The sequence below is a fragment of the Eucyclogobius newberryi genome, unplaced genomic scaffold (assembly GCF_026437365.1).
Source record: "Eucyclogobius newberryi isolate DKJ021-1_F unplaced genomic scaffold, fEucNew1.0.hap1 SCAF_11, whole genome shotgun sequence".
NCBI classification, from domain to species: domain Eukaryota; kingdom Metazoa; phylum Chordata; class Actinopteri; order Gobiiformes; family Gobiidae; genus Eucyclogobius; species Eucyclogobius newberryi.
The window spans coordinates 24,936,410-24,952,433 of record NW_027315735.1 but is presented as its reverse complement, the minus strand read 5'-3'; the positions used below and the strand labels follow the sequence as shown (position 1 = coordinate 24,952,433).

Here is a 16,024-nt window from a genome sequence, read left to right as displayed (position 1 = left end):
GTAATGACATTGTGTTTAATATTTTTATCAACGTGTCAATGATGAGATAAAATGTCTAGAAAACTAAACAGTTAAATGATCTCCAACAATCTGTACCAGACATATGCAGGGATTTCTTTTTTTTGCTTTTGTAAATGATTTTTTATAAGTATAATTCAAAGCACTTTTATTATATGTGTTTATGTATTTATACATGAAAATAACTCAATGAGAGAAATGCTCTTTTACAGTCGTACTCTGTTGATTACAAAACAGGTACCAGAATATCTAAAATGTCAATCAAACATTCAATAAAATAAATGTATATAAAAATTACATTTAATCTTGTGATTTAAAATGAGTGAGGTTTAACAGTGGAACTGTAGATATACTTTTGCAAGTGCTTTGAATTTATTAAAATGCATACAATCATTCAATTTAGAAATGAAATAATCTCTGAGTTTTGTTGCATAAGCTGGGAACAAAGTTCCTGAAAGCCCTTTTCCCTCACTCGGTATTGATTTTGTAAAACTCTAAAATAAGAATGTCCTGTGATCTTAATCGACCAATATCTGATCTGATGTTCAGCAAACATGTTAAATAATCAAGGCCAAATCCCAGTGAGATCCTTATAAATAAACTAAAGGCAGTGCTATTTTCTTCTCACGATCAATTATTGCTTTTTAGAGTATAATTCATAGTGGTGAGTTCTGTTTCCTTCTAAATGTAAATACTACACAGTGCCCAGGTCCAAGAAGAAAAGGAATTGTAGAAAGATTTGGAACCTTGTATTAAAAAGCATAAACACACAGGAGAAGTAGAATTACCTCTAAACTATAGCTACACATTTCAGCACCTCGGACAGAGCTGAAGGTTTGCTGAATTTGGCAGAAAACTTACCCTAAGTAAAAACCTAACTCATTAAAGACTTGAATTTGTAAACTTCAGTATCATAACAATATAAAATATAAAAGGGGAACAAATACTTTTTCTAAACTTTACAACCATAATTTTACTATATGTAAACCAAACAAAATACACACACAATGATTAAAGATGCAGCCAGAGAAGCCAAGGTCTAAGTCATTTTCTCTCAATAACAAATAAACTAGAATTATAACATGAGCTGTTAAACCAATGAAGGAGAAAATATAACAAATAGAGAATATAAATTACACTTCTTGGCTGTGCTTTACAAAACATTCAATATATTTCCAATGTATTTATTTGAGGGAAAAACAGTTGCAGATATGCTTCGGTATATCCAGCACTGATCTGTTCAGGCAGTGCAAATGTAGCCAAAGCCATACTCACTTTCTGAACCATTCACTTGCTACTCATTTACAATATATTAGGGTAATACTGTACAACATGTAAAGTCAGTCACTAGTTTAACCAAAAAAAGCCCTTTGACACTGATAAACAAAGATATTTCCTCTTTCCTGGCCTTTTAAAGCTGCTCCAAAACAACTGTCAGATCAGACTGAGTATATCATACACCACTCATAAGACCATCACTTAAAAAAAATTGTACTATCGGTATATACTTCCATAAAGAAAACCGAAATATTATATATTTTCAGAATTTAGAATTCTGAAACACTGATATAATTGTACGTTCACACTAAATGAATAACCTCAAGCATCTGAATAAATAGAACATAACAAAACCAAAAAAAAATGAAAAAAAAATTGAAGTAAAAGTATATTTTTTGTAAAATCTTAAAATGGTAGAGTTTGTGTAAGACAAGTAATATTCAAAACTAAGAATAAAATATGACAATTATTTTTGTAATACTTATGTCTGCTTAAGGTGTTCCTACCTCAGGAGAGACGTCACAATCTCCAAAGACGTCTGAAAAGTCAGTGGGGCTTTTCCTCAGTGTCTGATCTGCAGGCAGCGTGTTGTCATTGTAGGACGAGACAAACTTAAAGTCACTTGTCCTGGATCCAGTTGTCATGTATCCATCATAGTTGTAAGTGCTGCGTAAAGTTCCTGTGCCGTCAACATCTGCATAATTAGGAGGCAGATAACCACTGGGGATTGCAACTGCTCCATCAAACAACAGTCTGGGCTTCCTCCTGCGACAGAACCTCACACCCAGGACAATAATAATGAAGGTGAGGAAAAATGTAGACACTGACACCAGTGCGATGATCAGATAGGATGTCAGCTTTGAGTCCCTCTCATCATAAGAAATGTCCTTGAGTTCAGGCACTTCAGCCAAGTTATCAGAGATCAGTAAATACATGGAGCAGGTGGCAGAGAGAGGAGGCTGTCCGTTATCCTTCACTGCCACAATAAGGTTCTGTTTCATGCTGTCAGATTCAGAGATGTCCCGCTGGGTCCTGATCTCTCCACTGTGAAGACCAATAGTAAAAAGTCCAGCATCAGTGGATTTGACTATGTGATAGGACAGCCAGGCGTTCTGTCCAGAGTCTGCGTCCACTGCTATCACTTTGGACACCAGAGAGCCTGCATGTGCAGCTTTAGGGACCAGTTCAGTCATGAAGGAGTTCCCCTCCGGGGTGGGGTAGAGTATTTGAGGAGAGTTGTCATTCACATCAGATACAAACACATTGACTGTCACGTTGCTGCTGAGTGGAGGAGACCCATTGTCTCTGGCCATCACCTGGACTTTAAAACTCCTGAAGTGTTCATAATCAAAAGCCCTCACAGCATGGATCACTCCTGTGTCTCCATTAACAGATAAATAAGAGGACACTTGGGCCCCATTCACCTCACCAGGTAACAGAGAATAAACCACTGTCCCGTTTTGTCTCCAGTCTGGGTCTCGAGCAGCAACAGAACATAAAGAGGAGCCAGGTTTGTTGTTTTCAGTCACATGTGCGCTGTAGGACTGCTCCTCAAACACAGGAGGGTTGTCATTGATGTCAGCTACAGTTAAGTGGACAGTTTTAGAAGAGGACAGAGGTGGAGAGCCCTCGTCAGTGGCAGTGATTGTAATGTTGTAATCAGACACTAGCTCACGGTCCAGCTGTTCTGTGGTCACTAGAGAATAATAGTTTTTAATGGAAGGTACTAACTTGAAAGGGACTCCAGTCTGAAGGGAGCAGCGGACCTGTCTGTTGTTCTCTGAGTCTCTGTCCTGAACATTAATGATGCCCACCTCTGTACCAGGTGACACATTCTCAGGGATCTGATTGGTCAGTGATTTTAGAAAAATAACTGGAGCATTGTCATTCATGTCGACAATTTCTATAAATAATGTTGCGTAAGATGCAAGTCCTGGTACATCTTTAGCACTGATTTGAATTTCATATGAGGACTCTCTTTCATAATCTATAGATTTTGCAACTCTAATTTCACCAGTGGAGGGATTTAAAGTGAATATTTTTTCATCATCTGAAGGTTGGTCAAATCCGTATGTTATTACACCGTTTACTCCCTCGTCTGCATCAGTCGCAGTCACTGTAATAACCAGTGTATCTGGAGGAGAGTTTTCTGGAAGACTCGCTTTATACACAGTCTGACTAAACACTGGCGCATTATCATTAGCGTCAAGAACAGTCACATGGATGACGACTGTGCCTGATCTCTGAGGAGAGCCGCCATCAAACGCAGTCAACACAAGCGTGATCTCATTATTATCCTCTCTGTCTAACTCTTTGTCCAAAACTAATTCACTATATTTTCGACCATTGCCCTTTGTTTTTATCTCCAAAGCAAAGTGCTTGTTCTCTTGCAGGGCGTAACCCTGAACACTATTTTCACCTATGTCTCCATCGAATGCTTCATCTAATGGATAACGTGCACCCTTATCAGCCGATTCGCTGATTTCAAACTTAAGCGTGTCCTCTTTAAATTGTGGCGCGTTGTCGTTTATGTCTTGGACGCGGATCGTAAAGCGATGCAGCTCTAAGGGGTTTTCCAGCACGAGCTCCTGTTTCAGAATACATGAAGTCTTCTTCGCACAAAGGCCCTCTCTGTCAATCCTCTCCTGAACAACCAGCTCTCCCGTGTTGAGGTTCACGCTGCAGTACTGGACGCCGCTGTCCTCGGAGTCAACGCGCGCCCTGCGCGCAGACAATCTGCCCAAATCAAGTCCAATATCCTTAGCGATATTTCCAATCACGGATCCACGTTTCATCTCCTCTGGAATAGAATAACTCACGTCCCCACTGATGGGATGAAATGCAAAAATACCAAACCAAAAAGTGTAGTATATGGGTAATCTAATGTTGGCCATTGCATCCACAAATTGCTATCGTTGTTCCAGCTGTTCTATATAATCCTTAACGAAACCATTTGCACTCCAGTTCCTTAAAACAGTATTTTACAACAACTGACAAAGAAGGGCGGAGAAAGGACGTGCTGCGGTTCACTGGTGAATACTGACACCAAGAGTTTATTTATAGGAACAGCAAGACTATTGGACAACAGAAACGTGTATATACAGTAAAACAGTAAAATTAATGTTTTGTATATCAAGAAAACAAATTGATGGTCAAAGAAACAGTTTGCTTTCACATTTAACCACAATCATGAAGGATTTGAGCTTCCATTAGATCTGATTTGATTAATTTATCAAACATGTTAAATTCAACCAGGTACATGCAAAAATTGTAAATTTATCCTAATGATGAAAAATGTTTTAAGATTATATCCAAACATTTACTCTGTGCATCTGTCTCTACTAAACTCCTGACTGTACATTTAAAGCTTAATATATCACCACTTTCATGTTATCATATCTACATATTATCATATCTACATATACATTTTTATACTGCCATTTTTGGATGACGGTGACAGAGGAAATTACTAATTTTTGCACCACAGTAGGGTAGTTTGTCTGTTATTAATGATGCTAGTGTTAATTATTTAAACTTAATAGTCTTCTTAGCTTAACTTTTCCTTAACATTTCTTTTATAATATGCAACAATGTCAAGAAGCCTCAATGACTCATTATAAACAGTGGATGGAGAGAGAGAAAAATACTCCGTATTGTGCACAAATGCAGGAATGCACGGGTTAATAAACACATAATAAGTTGATTTGAAATACTACTCAATATACTGATCATAAAACAAATGTTCACCCTGTTTTGATATTTCAAAAATATACATTTTGTGACAAAAAATTACATGTAATAATACTTATCTTTTCAAAGAATCCTTAATACAAGGGGATTTTTTATTATAATGTATTGTTTTTTTATTAATACATTTACGTTCAGTTTCATTTCAGCTCAATGCATGCAGAGCACACGTGAAATACATAAAACATAAAAGGCAAGTGTGGACATTTGCTAAATGTTGTTATCATTATTGGATCACAGTTTGGGATCAAATCAAATTATCAAAAACCCAAATAAAACACAAGAATAAATTATACAATGACAATGATGCTACACTGCTGTGTTGCTTTTCTAAAAAGACTCATCACAATTCTCAAGGGCAGTGTTTTAACAAGTATCTGCACACATCCAAACAAGGCTTCTCCAACAACCATTGTGCCAAAAACCTAACGTAGTTCAGTTTAACTTTTTCTGGAACTAGAACCAAACTCTCCAAATGTATCAACAGACTTAATACTATAATCTCGACATAATTCTACAGTCAGTGAACTGAGTGGAAATCCACAGTGATACTCAGGAAATACTACATCCGCAGGTCCAAGAAAAAAAAAAAAATTGAAAAAAGAATCTTAGTTCTCAATGTCAAAGGTATGTTATTAACTGTGACTCAGAAACAAATTTACTTTTATATACGTGGGACAAGTTTATGGGATTAGTATATATCCTTTGTAAAACTATAATTTACATAATTACAAATGTTACTGGCTGTTCGTTGTCTTTTGGGGATTTGCTGATGAACTAGAATGGACTGTGACATCTAAGATGTTTTTTATTTTTTGTTTTGTAATGTTTTTTGAAGCCTCTAAATAATAGAAAGTTATCTGAATAAAGTCACTTCCGATTGAACCCTTAACCAAGTTTCTGCAACAATACATAAAATAAAGGAAATAGAGTTAAACAATAACCTGAAACTCCAGCTACACTTCTCAGCACCACGGACAGAGCCAACGATATGCAAGCATTTGAAAAGACAACTCACGCAAATACAACTCACGCAAATACACTTAACATTTAAAATCAGTGAAAAGCTTAATTCATAAAGTTCAGTATCAAAACAGTGTCAGATTTTTAATAGGGATTTAAGTTATATTTCAATATAGTATTACGGTATTTCAACCATAACAGCAACCAAAACTAAATCCATCAACACTAAAAACTGCCTCTTTTGTTCTAAATCACAGAATGACATGACCTCTTAAGCATTAGTACAAACTGCCAGTCTGTATATTGATAATTCCTTTCTGTAAAAATGATATACGTATAAAAAAGCACTATAGTTGAATTTAGATTTAGATTTTTAAAGATACAGTGTCATTGTAAAAGTTTATTTCTAAAACACACTTATAACTTAAAAAGCCCAAAGTGCTGTACAGACAAGTGCAATAAAATGCATTAGCAAAATATAAAATTAAATGAATAACAATTACACATAAAGTTAACCAAAATAATGACTCAGCTCAGTTCATGTCAAAGGCAAGAGGGAAAAGACATATTTTAACAAAGATTTAAACTGCTCTAGATTCTCAGCAGCTCTAAAATGCAGAGGCTGTTCCAGAGCCGGGGCCCCGCCACAGAGAAAGCTCGGGCCCCTCGTCTTTTTAGCTTTGACCTGGGTACATCCAGGAGGAGCTGACAGGAGGACCACATGGTACGAGCCGGAACATGGTGGGACAATAACTCCTGTAAATAACAGGGAGCCAGACATTTAAAGACCTAAAAAACATGAGCATTTTATATTGGATTCTTTGGATAAGCCATGGATGTTTGCCCAACCAGTCCACATGTGCTTTGTGGATCTGGAGAAGGCTTTCGACCGTGTCCCTTGGGGTGTCCTTTGGGGGGTGCTCCGGGAGAACGGGGTCCGGGGCCCTTTGCTCAGGGCTGTCCGGTCCCTGCATGACCGGAGCAGGAGCTGTGTTCGCATTGCCGGCAGTAATTCAGACCTGTTCCCAGTGCATGTTGGACTACGCCAGGGCTGCCCTTTGTCACCGGTTCTGTTCATAGTTTTTATGGACAGAATTTCTAGGCAAAGTCAAGGGTCGGAGGGGGTCCGGTTTGGAGACCACAGGATCTCATCTCTGCTGTTTGCAGACGATGTTGTCCTGATGGCTCCATCTGCAACATGCACTGGGACGGTTTGCAGCCGAGTGTGAAGCAGCTGGGATGACAATCAGCACCTCCAAATCCGAGGCCATGGTTCTCGACCGGAAAAAGGTGTCTTGCCCTCTCCAGGTGGGTGGGGTGTCCTTGTCCCAAGTGGAGGAGTTCAAGTATCTTGGGGTATTGTTCACGAGTGAGGGAAGGATGGAGCCTGAGATTGACAGGCGGATCGATGCAGCGGCTGCAGTGAGGCAACCGCTGCACAGATCCGCCTGTCAATCTCTGTTCAGACTGTAGTGGTGAAGAAGGAGTTGGGTCAAAAAGCAAAGCTCTCGATTTACCAGTCAATCTACGTTCCTACCCGCTTTGGGTATGACCGAAAGGACAAGATAAATGCGGTCAAAATGAGTTTCCTCCGCCGTGTGGCTGGGCGCTCCCTTGGAGATAGGGTGAGGAGCTCGGCCACAAGGGAGGAGCTCGGAGTAGAGCCGCTGCTCCTCCACATCGAGAGGAGCCAGCTAAGGTGGCTCGGGCATCTGTTCCAGATGCCTCCTGGGCGCCTCCCTGGGGAGGTGTTTTGGGCATCTCCCACCGGGAAGAGGCCCCGGGGAAGACCGAGGACACGCTGGAGGGACCATGTCTCTCGGCTGGCCTGGGAACGCCTCGGGATCCCCCTGGAGGAGTTGGAGGAAGTGTCTGGGGAGGAAGAAATCTGGGAGCCCCTGCTTAGACTGCTGCCCCCTCGACCCGGCCCTGGATAAAGCGGAAGAAGATGGATGGATGAATGCATAAGCCAGTGCAGTGATGCCAGGACAAGAGTCATGTGTTGTGACGCCTTGTACCTGTGAACAGCCACCGCCATTTTGCATTAACTACTTAGAAACGGTCAGATCCAGACCAAAATAAAGAGTTGCAGTAATCTAGGCGTGATGTAATAAGATAGCCTTTATTTGTCCACACAATGGGAAAATGTTGGTGGTGCATTGCAAGTAAATACAGAAGTAAAATAAATGAGTGAATCTCTCTTTCAAGGTCCTTGGCAGGTCAGTATGGTTTTACTTTAGCCAGTGACCTCAGCTGAAAAAACTGACTTGTTTGTCCAGCTTAAGAGATGAATCCATCAGCACACCAAGATTTTTCACAGATGGGAGGTTAAAAGAAGACCAAGAACACTGTCCACCCCTCCTATTATATCTGAATCACCAGAAGAAATCGCCTTAACCCCTCAACCACCGGGCAGAACAAAACTTAAATAGTTATTAATAGGAACGTTTCTGAGGTATATGGCAGTTATGAAAATATTATGGTTTTCATTCTAAAATGTTAAAGCTTTTTTGTATAAGACACATTTTTGGTATGTCATTGATCAATATGATGGGGAAAAGAATATTTTTTTAACAAATTCTGGTGAAAAATACAATTTAAAACCTAAAGTCCAAGGGCAAACTGAGATATTTAAATTAATCAACAATTTGACACTTTTAAAAATGAATTTGAAAATACCAAATGAAATGTATTTAAAAAATGTAAAAAGAAAACACTTTCCGGTCAAGTCTGTATGAATGTCCCACTCCACACATAGCAACAAGATGCATTTGAGCTACAGAAAAAAATATATGAGAATAACCCTAACCATTTCAGGCAGCAGCTCAGTGATATATATAAGATAGTATGAAAGAGAGAGAGAGCGTTGGCAGCCAGCAGACGCCAGCGCCGGAAGTATAAAATGTACAATAATGAAGGAAAAGTATTAAAGGCGGTATGGACGATTTTTCGGCGATTTGAGAACGCAAGCGGAAGTGCGCATGCGCACTCCCCCGTGTGGACTGATACAACACACACGTGCGTTTGTTTATTAGCGCAATGGAGCGCATCGCATTGCTCGTCTCCCGTAGATTTCTGTCCACTTCTGTGTCAGCTCAAACTGTCTTTCTCCGTCTTCATTTTGCCCCGTACACTGAGGGAACTATATTATGATAGATCCATGAGCTTAGGCACGCAGAAACGTGGGGACGAGTCTGACGCGGCTGCAGGTGAGCGGTAGGTGCGTTTTATGATTGATACGTGGCAGGACAAATGATTTATCCACGCCACGAGGAAATGTGATAAAAAAAAATGCTGAAAAAAATCGTCCATACCACCTTTAATCAAAAAAAAATATTAGAAATTCAGATCGGATTAAATTAAAAGTCTGAGTTTTTTATTTTTTCAAAAATAAATGTGTTCCTACCTCAGGAGAGACATCACAATCTCCAAAGACGTCAGAAAAGTCAGTGGGGCTTTTCCTCAGTGTCTGATCTGCAGGCAGCGTGTTGTCATTGTAGGACGAGACAAACTTAAAGTCACTTGTCCTGGATCCAGTTGTCATGTATCCATCATAGTTGTAAGTGCTGCGTAAAGTTCCTGTGCCGTCAACATCTGCATAATTAGGAGGCAGATAACCACTGGGGATTGCAACTGCTCCATCAAACAACAGTCTGGGCTTCCTCCTGCGACAGAACCTCACACCCAGGACAAAAATAATGAAGGTGAGGAAGAATGTAGACACTGACACCAGTGCAATGATCAGATAGGATGTCAGCTTTGAGTCCCTCTCATCATAAGAAATGTCCTTGAGTTCAGACACTTCAGCCAAGTTATCAGAGATCAGTAAATACATGGAGCAGGTGGCAGAGAGAGGAGGCTGTCCGTTATCCTTCACTGACACAATAAGGTTCTGTTTCATGCTGTCGGATTCAGAGATGTCCCGCTGGGTCCTGATCTCTCCACTGTGAAGACCAATAGTAAAAAGTCCAGCATCAGTGGATTTGACTATGTGATAGGACAGCCAGGCGTTCTGTCCAGAGTCTGTGTCCACTGCTATGACTTTGGACACCAGAGAGCCTGCATGTGCAGCTTTAGGGACCAGTTCAGTCATGAAGGAGTTCCCCTCCGGGGTGGGGTACAGTATTTGAGGAGAGTTGTCATTCACATCAGATATAAACAAATTGACTGTCACGTTGCTGCTGAGTGGAGGAGACCCATTGTCTCTGGCCATCACCTGGACTTTAAAACTCCTGAAGTGTTCATAATCAAAAGCCTTCACAGCATGGATCACTCCTGTGTCTCCATTAACAGATACATAAGAGGACACTGGGGCCCCGTTCACCTCACCAGGTAACAGAGAATAAACCACTGTCCCGTTTTGTCTCCAGTCTGGGTCTCGAGCAGCAACAGAACATAAAGTGGAGCCAGGTTTGTTGTTTTCAGTCACATGTGCGCTGTAGGACTGCTCCTCAAACACAGGAGGGTTGTCATTGATGTCAGCTACAGTTAAGTGGACAGTTTTAGAAGAGGACAGAGGTGGAGAGCCCTCGTCAGTGGCAGTGATTGTAATGTTGTAATCAGACACTAGCTCACGGTCCAGCTGTTCTGTGGTCACTAGAGAATAATAGTTTTTAATGGAAGGTACTAACTTGAAAGGGACTCCAGTCTGAAGGGAGCAGCGGACCTGTCTGTTGTTCTCTGAGTCTCTGTCCTGAACATTAATGATGCCCACCTCTGTACCAGGTGACACATTCTCAGGGATCTGATTGGTCAGTGATTGTATGTAAATAACTGGAGCATTGTCATTCACATCAACAATTTCTATCAATAAACTTGCATATGAAGCCAAACCTAAACCATCTTTAGCACTGATTTGCATTTCATATGATGGCATTTTTTCATAATCAATATTGCCTTTAACTCTGACCTCTCCTGTTTTGGGATGAATAGAAAACACATCTTTACTTGAAACATGGTCAAACTCATATGTAATCTCTCTATGTATTCCCTCGTCTGGATCAGTCGCAGTCACTGTAATAACCAGTGTATCTGGAGCAGAGTTTTCTGGAAGACTCGCTTTATACACAGTCTGACTAAACACTGGCGCATTATCATTAGCGTCAAGAACAGTGACATGGATGACGACTGTGCCTGATCTCTGAGGAGAGCCGCCATCAAACGCAGTCAACACAAGCGTGATCTCATTATTATCCTCTCTGTCTAACTCTTTGTCTAAGACTAACTCGCAGTATTTTCTTCCTGCAGAGTTTGTTTTAACGTCTAATTTAAAATGGTTGTTCTGCTCCAGGGTGTAGCCCTGCACAGCGTTTTCTCCGATGTCTTCATCGTGGGCTTCTCCAACTGCGAATCGTGCGCCTTTATCAGCTGATTCATGAATTTCAAATTTAAGCGTCTCCTCCTTAAACATCGGCGCGTTGTCGTTTATGTCTGTAACGCGTAAAATAAACAGATGCAGCTCTAAGGGGTTTTCCAGCACGAGCTCCTGTTTCAGAATACATGAAGTCTTCTTCGCACAAAGGCCCTCTCTGTCAATCCTCTCCTGAACAACCAGCTCTCCCGTGTTGAGGTTCACGCTGCAGTACTGGACGCCGCTGTCCTCGGAATTAATACGAGCTCTGCGCGTAGAAACATCAATCCCAAGGTCCTTTGCAATATTTCCGATCACAGATCCGCGCTTCATCTCTTCAGGAATAGAGTAGCTCACGTCCCCGCGAACCGTAAGTAAAAAGACAAGGAAAATAGTGAGGCCCGACTTCCACATTTTCGTGAAATCTGTCATAGTTTTTGTCCTATTTTTTTCTACGAACATAAATCCAACATAGATCTTCAATGATACAACTTCATCCGTTCTTTTGGAAAGTGGTTTAAGCTGAATCCAATCCAGAAGAATATATCCACAAGGCTCACAATGCGAACTGAGAAGGGAGGAGAAATGGTGCACGGTCCCGTTTACTGGTGCATACTGACACCACGAGTTAAATCACGGAAACAGCAAGAACATGTTTTGAAAGAGAAGTAAAAGCATTGCCACGTAAATATCTTAATTATTAAAAATAAATATATGAAATTGTATTTCTAAGTAAAGGATGCAAATGTGTTTCTTCCAACATGGTAATATAGATCAGAACTTGTCCTAAAGCTTGTATTAGTGTCCATATAAAACTATGTAAAAAAAACAAAAAAATTAGTAGGCCTACTACTGACATGACTATTATAATAACAACAGCAATAATAATAATAATAAAAATAATAAAAAATATAATATTATTAAGAACAGAAATTATAATTGTATTTCTTAAAACGGGTCAAAGTCGGTCAATAATGTGCAAAATGAATGCAAAAATAAATATAATAAAATTTTCAAGGGGTATTAAAGATCAATATAGTTTTGGTTAAAAAATAAAAATAACTAATTCTGACTTTAGCTCATCATTTACTTTATTCTTGACCAATATTAGATATTCATAATGTAATGGGTTGGCATATTTGTTCACAAATCCATCCATTGTTAAGTTACAAAACCTCAAGCGCCAGACAAAAGCAATAGAGCTGGTATTTTTCCCAAAGTGCCACAATACAAAATGTCTAACAATAAACGGCTAACATTTTACTGCTGTTACGGTTTTTCAATGAAATGTATTGTTTTACTGATGAATTGCTTACAGTGGACTGTTCATGGAAAACCATATGCGTGGCCATGTAATAATTACAGAAACATTTATTAAATACAATTTATGGGGAAAATGGTTAGACATGAACATTTCAAGCCCTAAAGCCTTTAAGGAATCAAAGCTTGTGAAGTAAAAAATAAAAATGAAAAATTACATATCTGTTCACTTCTTCAGTTTATGAGTTTGAATCTGTTTTTGTGGTGTGACTAGCTGTAAATGCAAAGTTTGATAAACAAGCGCACTTCCTCTTTGCTGGCCTTTCTGGCAGCTGCTCAAAAACAATATTATCCAAACAGGTTGTGAATAAACCACAGACAACTGAATAATACATCTAGTGTCATAACAGCATGTTCACAAAAAGCATATACTTTGTAAAAATAATTTAGATCATATAGTCTGAGTAAGAAAAACAGTATTCATGACTAGGTTAAGTTAAAGAGTTTAGCACTGCATAAAACATTTTTTTTTTCTACATGTTGATTTCAGCTTAATCAGTGCCTACCTCAGGAGAGACATCACAATCTCCAAAGACGTCAGAAAAGTCAGTGGGGCTTTTCCTCAGTGTCTGATCTGCAGGCAGCGTGTTGTCATTGTAGGACGAGACAAACTTAAAGTCACTTGTCCTGGATCCAGTTGTCATGTATCCATCATAGTTGTAAGTGCTGCGTAAAGTTCCTGTGCCGTCAACATCTGCATAATTAGGAGGCAGATAACCACTGGGGATTGCAACTGCTCCATCAAACAACAGTCTGGGCTTCCTCCTGCGACAGAACCTCACACCCAGGACAATAATAATGAAGGTGAGGAAAAATGTAGACACTGACACCAGTGCAATGATCAGATAGGATGTCAGCTTTGAGTCCCTCTCATCATAAGAAATGTCCTTGAGTTCAGGCACTTCAGCCAAGTTATCAGAGATCAGTAAATACATGGAGCAGGTAGCAGAGAGAGGAGGCTGTACGTTATCCTTCACTGACACAATAAGTTTCTGTTTCATGCTGTCAGATTCAGAGATGTCCCGCTGGGTCCTGATCTCTCCACTGTGAAGACCAATAGTAAAAAGTCCAGCATCAGTGGATTTGACTATGTGATAGGACAGCCAGGCGTTCTGTCCAGAGTCTGCGTCCACTGCTATCACTTTGGACACCAGAGAGCCTGCATGTGCAGCTTTAGGGACCAGTTCAGTCATGAAGGAGTTCCCCTCCGGGGTGGGGTACAGTATTTGAGGAGAGTTGTCATTCACATCAGATACAAACACATTGACTGTCACGTTGCTGCTGAGTGGAGGAGACCCATTGTCTATGGCCATCACCGGGACTTTAAAACTCCTGAAGTGTTCATAATCAAAAGCCCTCACAGCATGGATCACTCCTGTGTCTCCATTAACAGATACATAAGAGGACACTGGGGCCCCATTCACCTCACCAGGTAACAGAGAATAAACCACTGTCCCGTTTTGTCTCCAGTCTGGGTCTCGAGCAGCAACAGAACATAAAGTGGAGCCAGGTTTGTTGTTTTCAGTCACATGTGCGCTGTAGGACTGCTCCTCAAACACAGGAGGGTTGTCATTGATGTCAGCTACAGTTAAGTGGACAGTTTTAGAAGAGGACAGAGGTGGAGAGCCCTCGTCAGTGGCAGTGATTGTAATGTTGTAATCAGACACTAGCTCACGGTCCAGCTCTTCTGTGGTCACTAGAGAATAATAGTTTTTAATGGAAGGTACTAACTTGAAAGGGACTCCAGTCTGAAGGGAGCAGCGGACCTGTCTGTTGTTCTCTGAGTCTCTGTCCTGAACATTAATGATGCCCACCTCTGTACCAGGTGACACATTCTCAGGGATATGATTGGTCAGTGATTTTATGTTAATTATAGGAGCATTATCATTAACATCAGTGACATCTATTATTAAAGATGCATATGAGACTAAACCTAATCCATCTTTTGCACTGATTTGAATTTCATACAAAGACATTTTTTCATAGTCAATATTTGTTTTCACTGCCACTTGTCCAGTTTTACTGTCAATTGAAAATGCGTTGCTATTTTCGTCATCAGTAACATGATTAAACTGGTAGCTGATCTCACTATTTACACCCTCGTCTGGATCAGTCGCAGTCACTGTAATAACCAGTGTATCTGGAGCAGAGTTTTCTGGAAGACTCGCTTTATACACAGTCTGACTAAACACTGGCGCATTATCATTAGCGTCAAGAACAGTGACATGGATGACGACTGTGCCTGATCTCTGAGGAGAGCCGCCATCAAACGCAGTCAACACAAGCGTGATCTCGTTATTATCCTCTCTGTCTAACTCTTTATCCAAAATTAACTCACAGTATTTTCGTCCTGCAGAGTTTGAGTTAATATTTAGTTTAAAGTTGTCATTTTGCTGAAGGGTGTAGCCCTGTACAGTGTTTTCTCCTATGTCTCCGTCGTGTGCATCACCAACAACAAACCTAGCGCCCTTAACAGCTGATTCTTGAATTTCAAATTTAAGTGGATCGTCCACGAATTGTGGCGCGTTGTCGTTTATGTCTTGGACGCGGATCGTAAAGCGATGCAGCTCTAAGGGGTTTTCCAGCACGAGCTCCTGTTTCAGAATACATGAAGTCTTCTTCGCACAAAGGCCCTCTCTGTCAATCCTCTCCTGAACAACCAGCTCTCCCGTGTTGAGGTTCACGCTGCAGTACTGGACGCCGCTGTCCTCGGAGTCAACGCGCGCCCTGCGCGCAGACAATCTGCCCAAATCAAGTCCAATATCCTTAGTAATATTTCCAATCACGGATCCACGTTTCATCTCCTCTGGAACAGAATAACTCACGTCTCCACTGATGGGATGGAAGGCGGAGAAAAGTAACGGTAAAGCTCCCAGAAAGAAGCGTGTGAAATTACACATTTTGTACAAAGACTTATTAAAGAAATGCTCCGAGGTGAAGTGACTAGTTGTTTTCAGAATTGCTCTAAATGAAGCGTATCCAGTCTTTAAACGGTTATTGGAGGAGGAGAATGAACGTACTAGGCGTTCACTGGTGAACACTGACGCCACGAGTATTTTTGTAGGAACAGCAGTTCTGTGTTTGCACTCCAACGTTACGATCATCTACTCCAATTGTTCATCTTTTTTAGTAAGCATAACCGAATTAGAGTGTATGTTGTACCCTGAACAGTCAAGTATCATGGGAGTTCCAGTAACCAGAGCATTACTTATGTGACTAAGTCATAAAACTTAAATTAAACATTTAAACCAAATCATTATTAATACATTTTATTTAGCTAATTTTATTTAAGTTGAGCTGGATCAAATATGGTTAGAAAAAGTCTCATTAAATAAAAGTATGCCAATC

The 16,024-nt window shown here is 40.3% G+C and overlaps 2 protein-coding genes and 1 pseudogene across 2 annotated transcripts; all 3 read right to left on the bottom strand.

The window, feature by feature from the left end:
* Positions 1-1,787: 1,787 nt before the first annotated feature.
* Positions 1,788-4,282, bottom strand: LOC140346023 (protocadherin beta-16-like). The gene has a single exon (XM_072432295.1). The coding sequence runs from the start codon at positions 4,188-4,190 to the stop codon at positions 1,788-1,790; it is 2,403 nt and encodes an 800-aa protein (XP_072288396.1). The 5' UTR covers positions 4,191-4,282.
* Positions 4,283-5,931: 1,649 nt separating this feature from the next.
* Positions 5,932-11,770, bottom strand: LOC140346007 (protocadherin gamma-A11 pseudogene; annotated as a pseudogene).
* Positions 11,771-13,167: 1,397 nt separating this feature from the next.
* On the bottom strand, positions 13,168-15,576 carry LOC140345991 (protocadherin gamma-A11-like). Its single transcript, XM_072432294.1, has one exon. It carries the CDS (start codon positions 15,574-15,576, stop codon positions 13,168-13,170), a length of 2,409 nt encoding a protein of 802 aa, XP_072288395.1.
* Between the last annotated feature and the right edge of the window lie 448 nt (positions 15,577-16,024).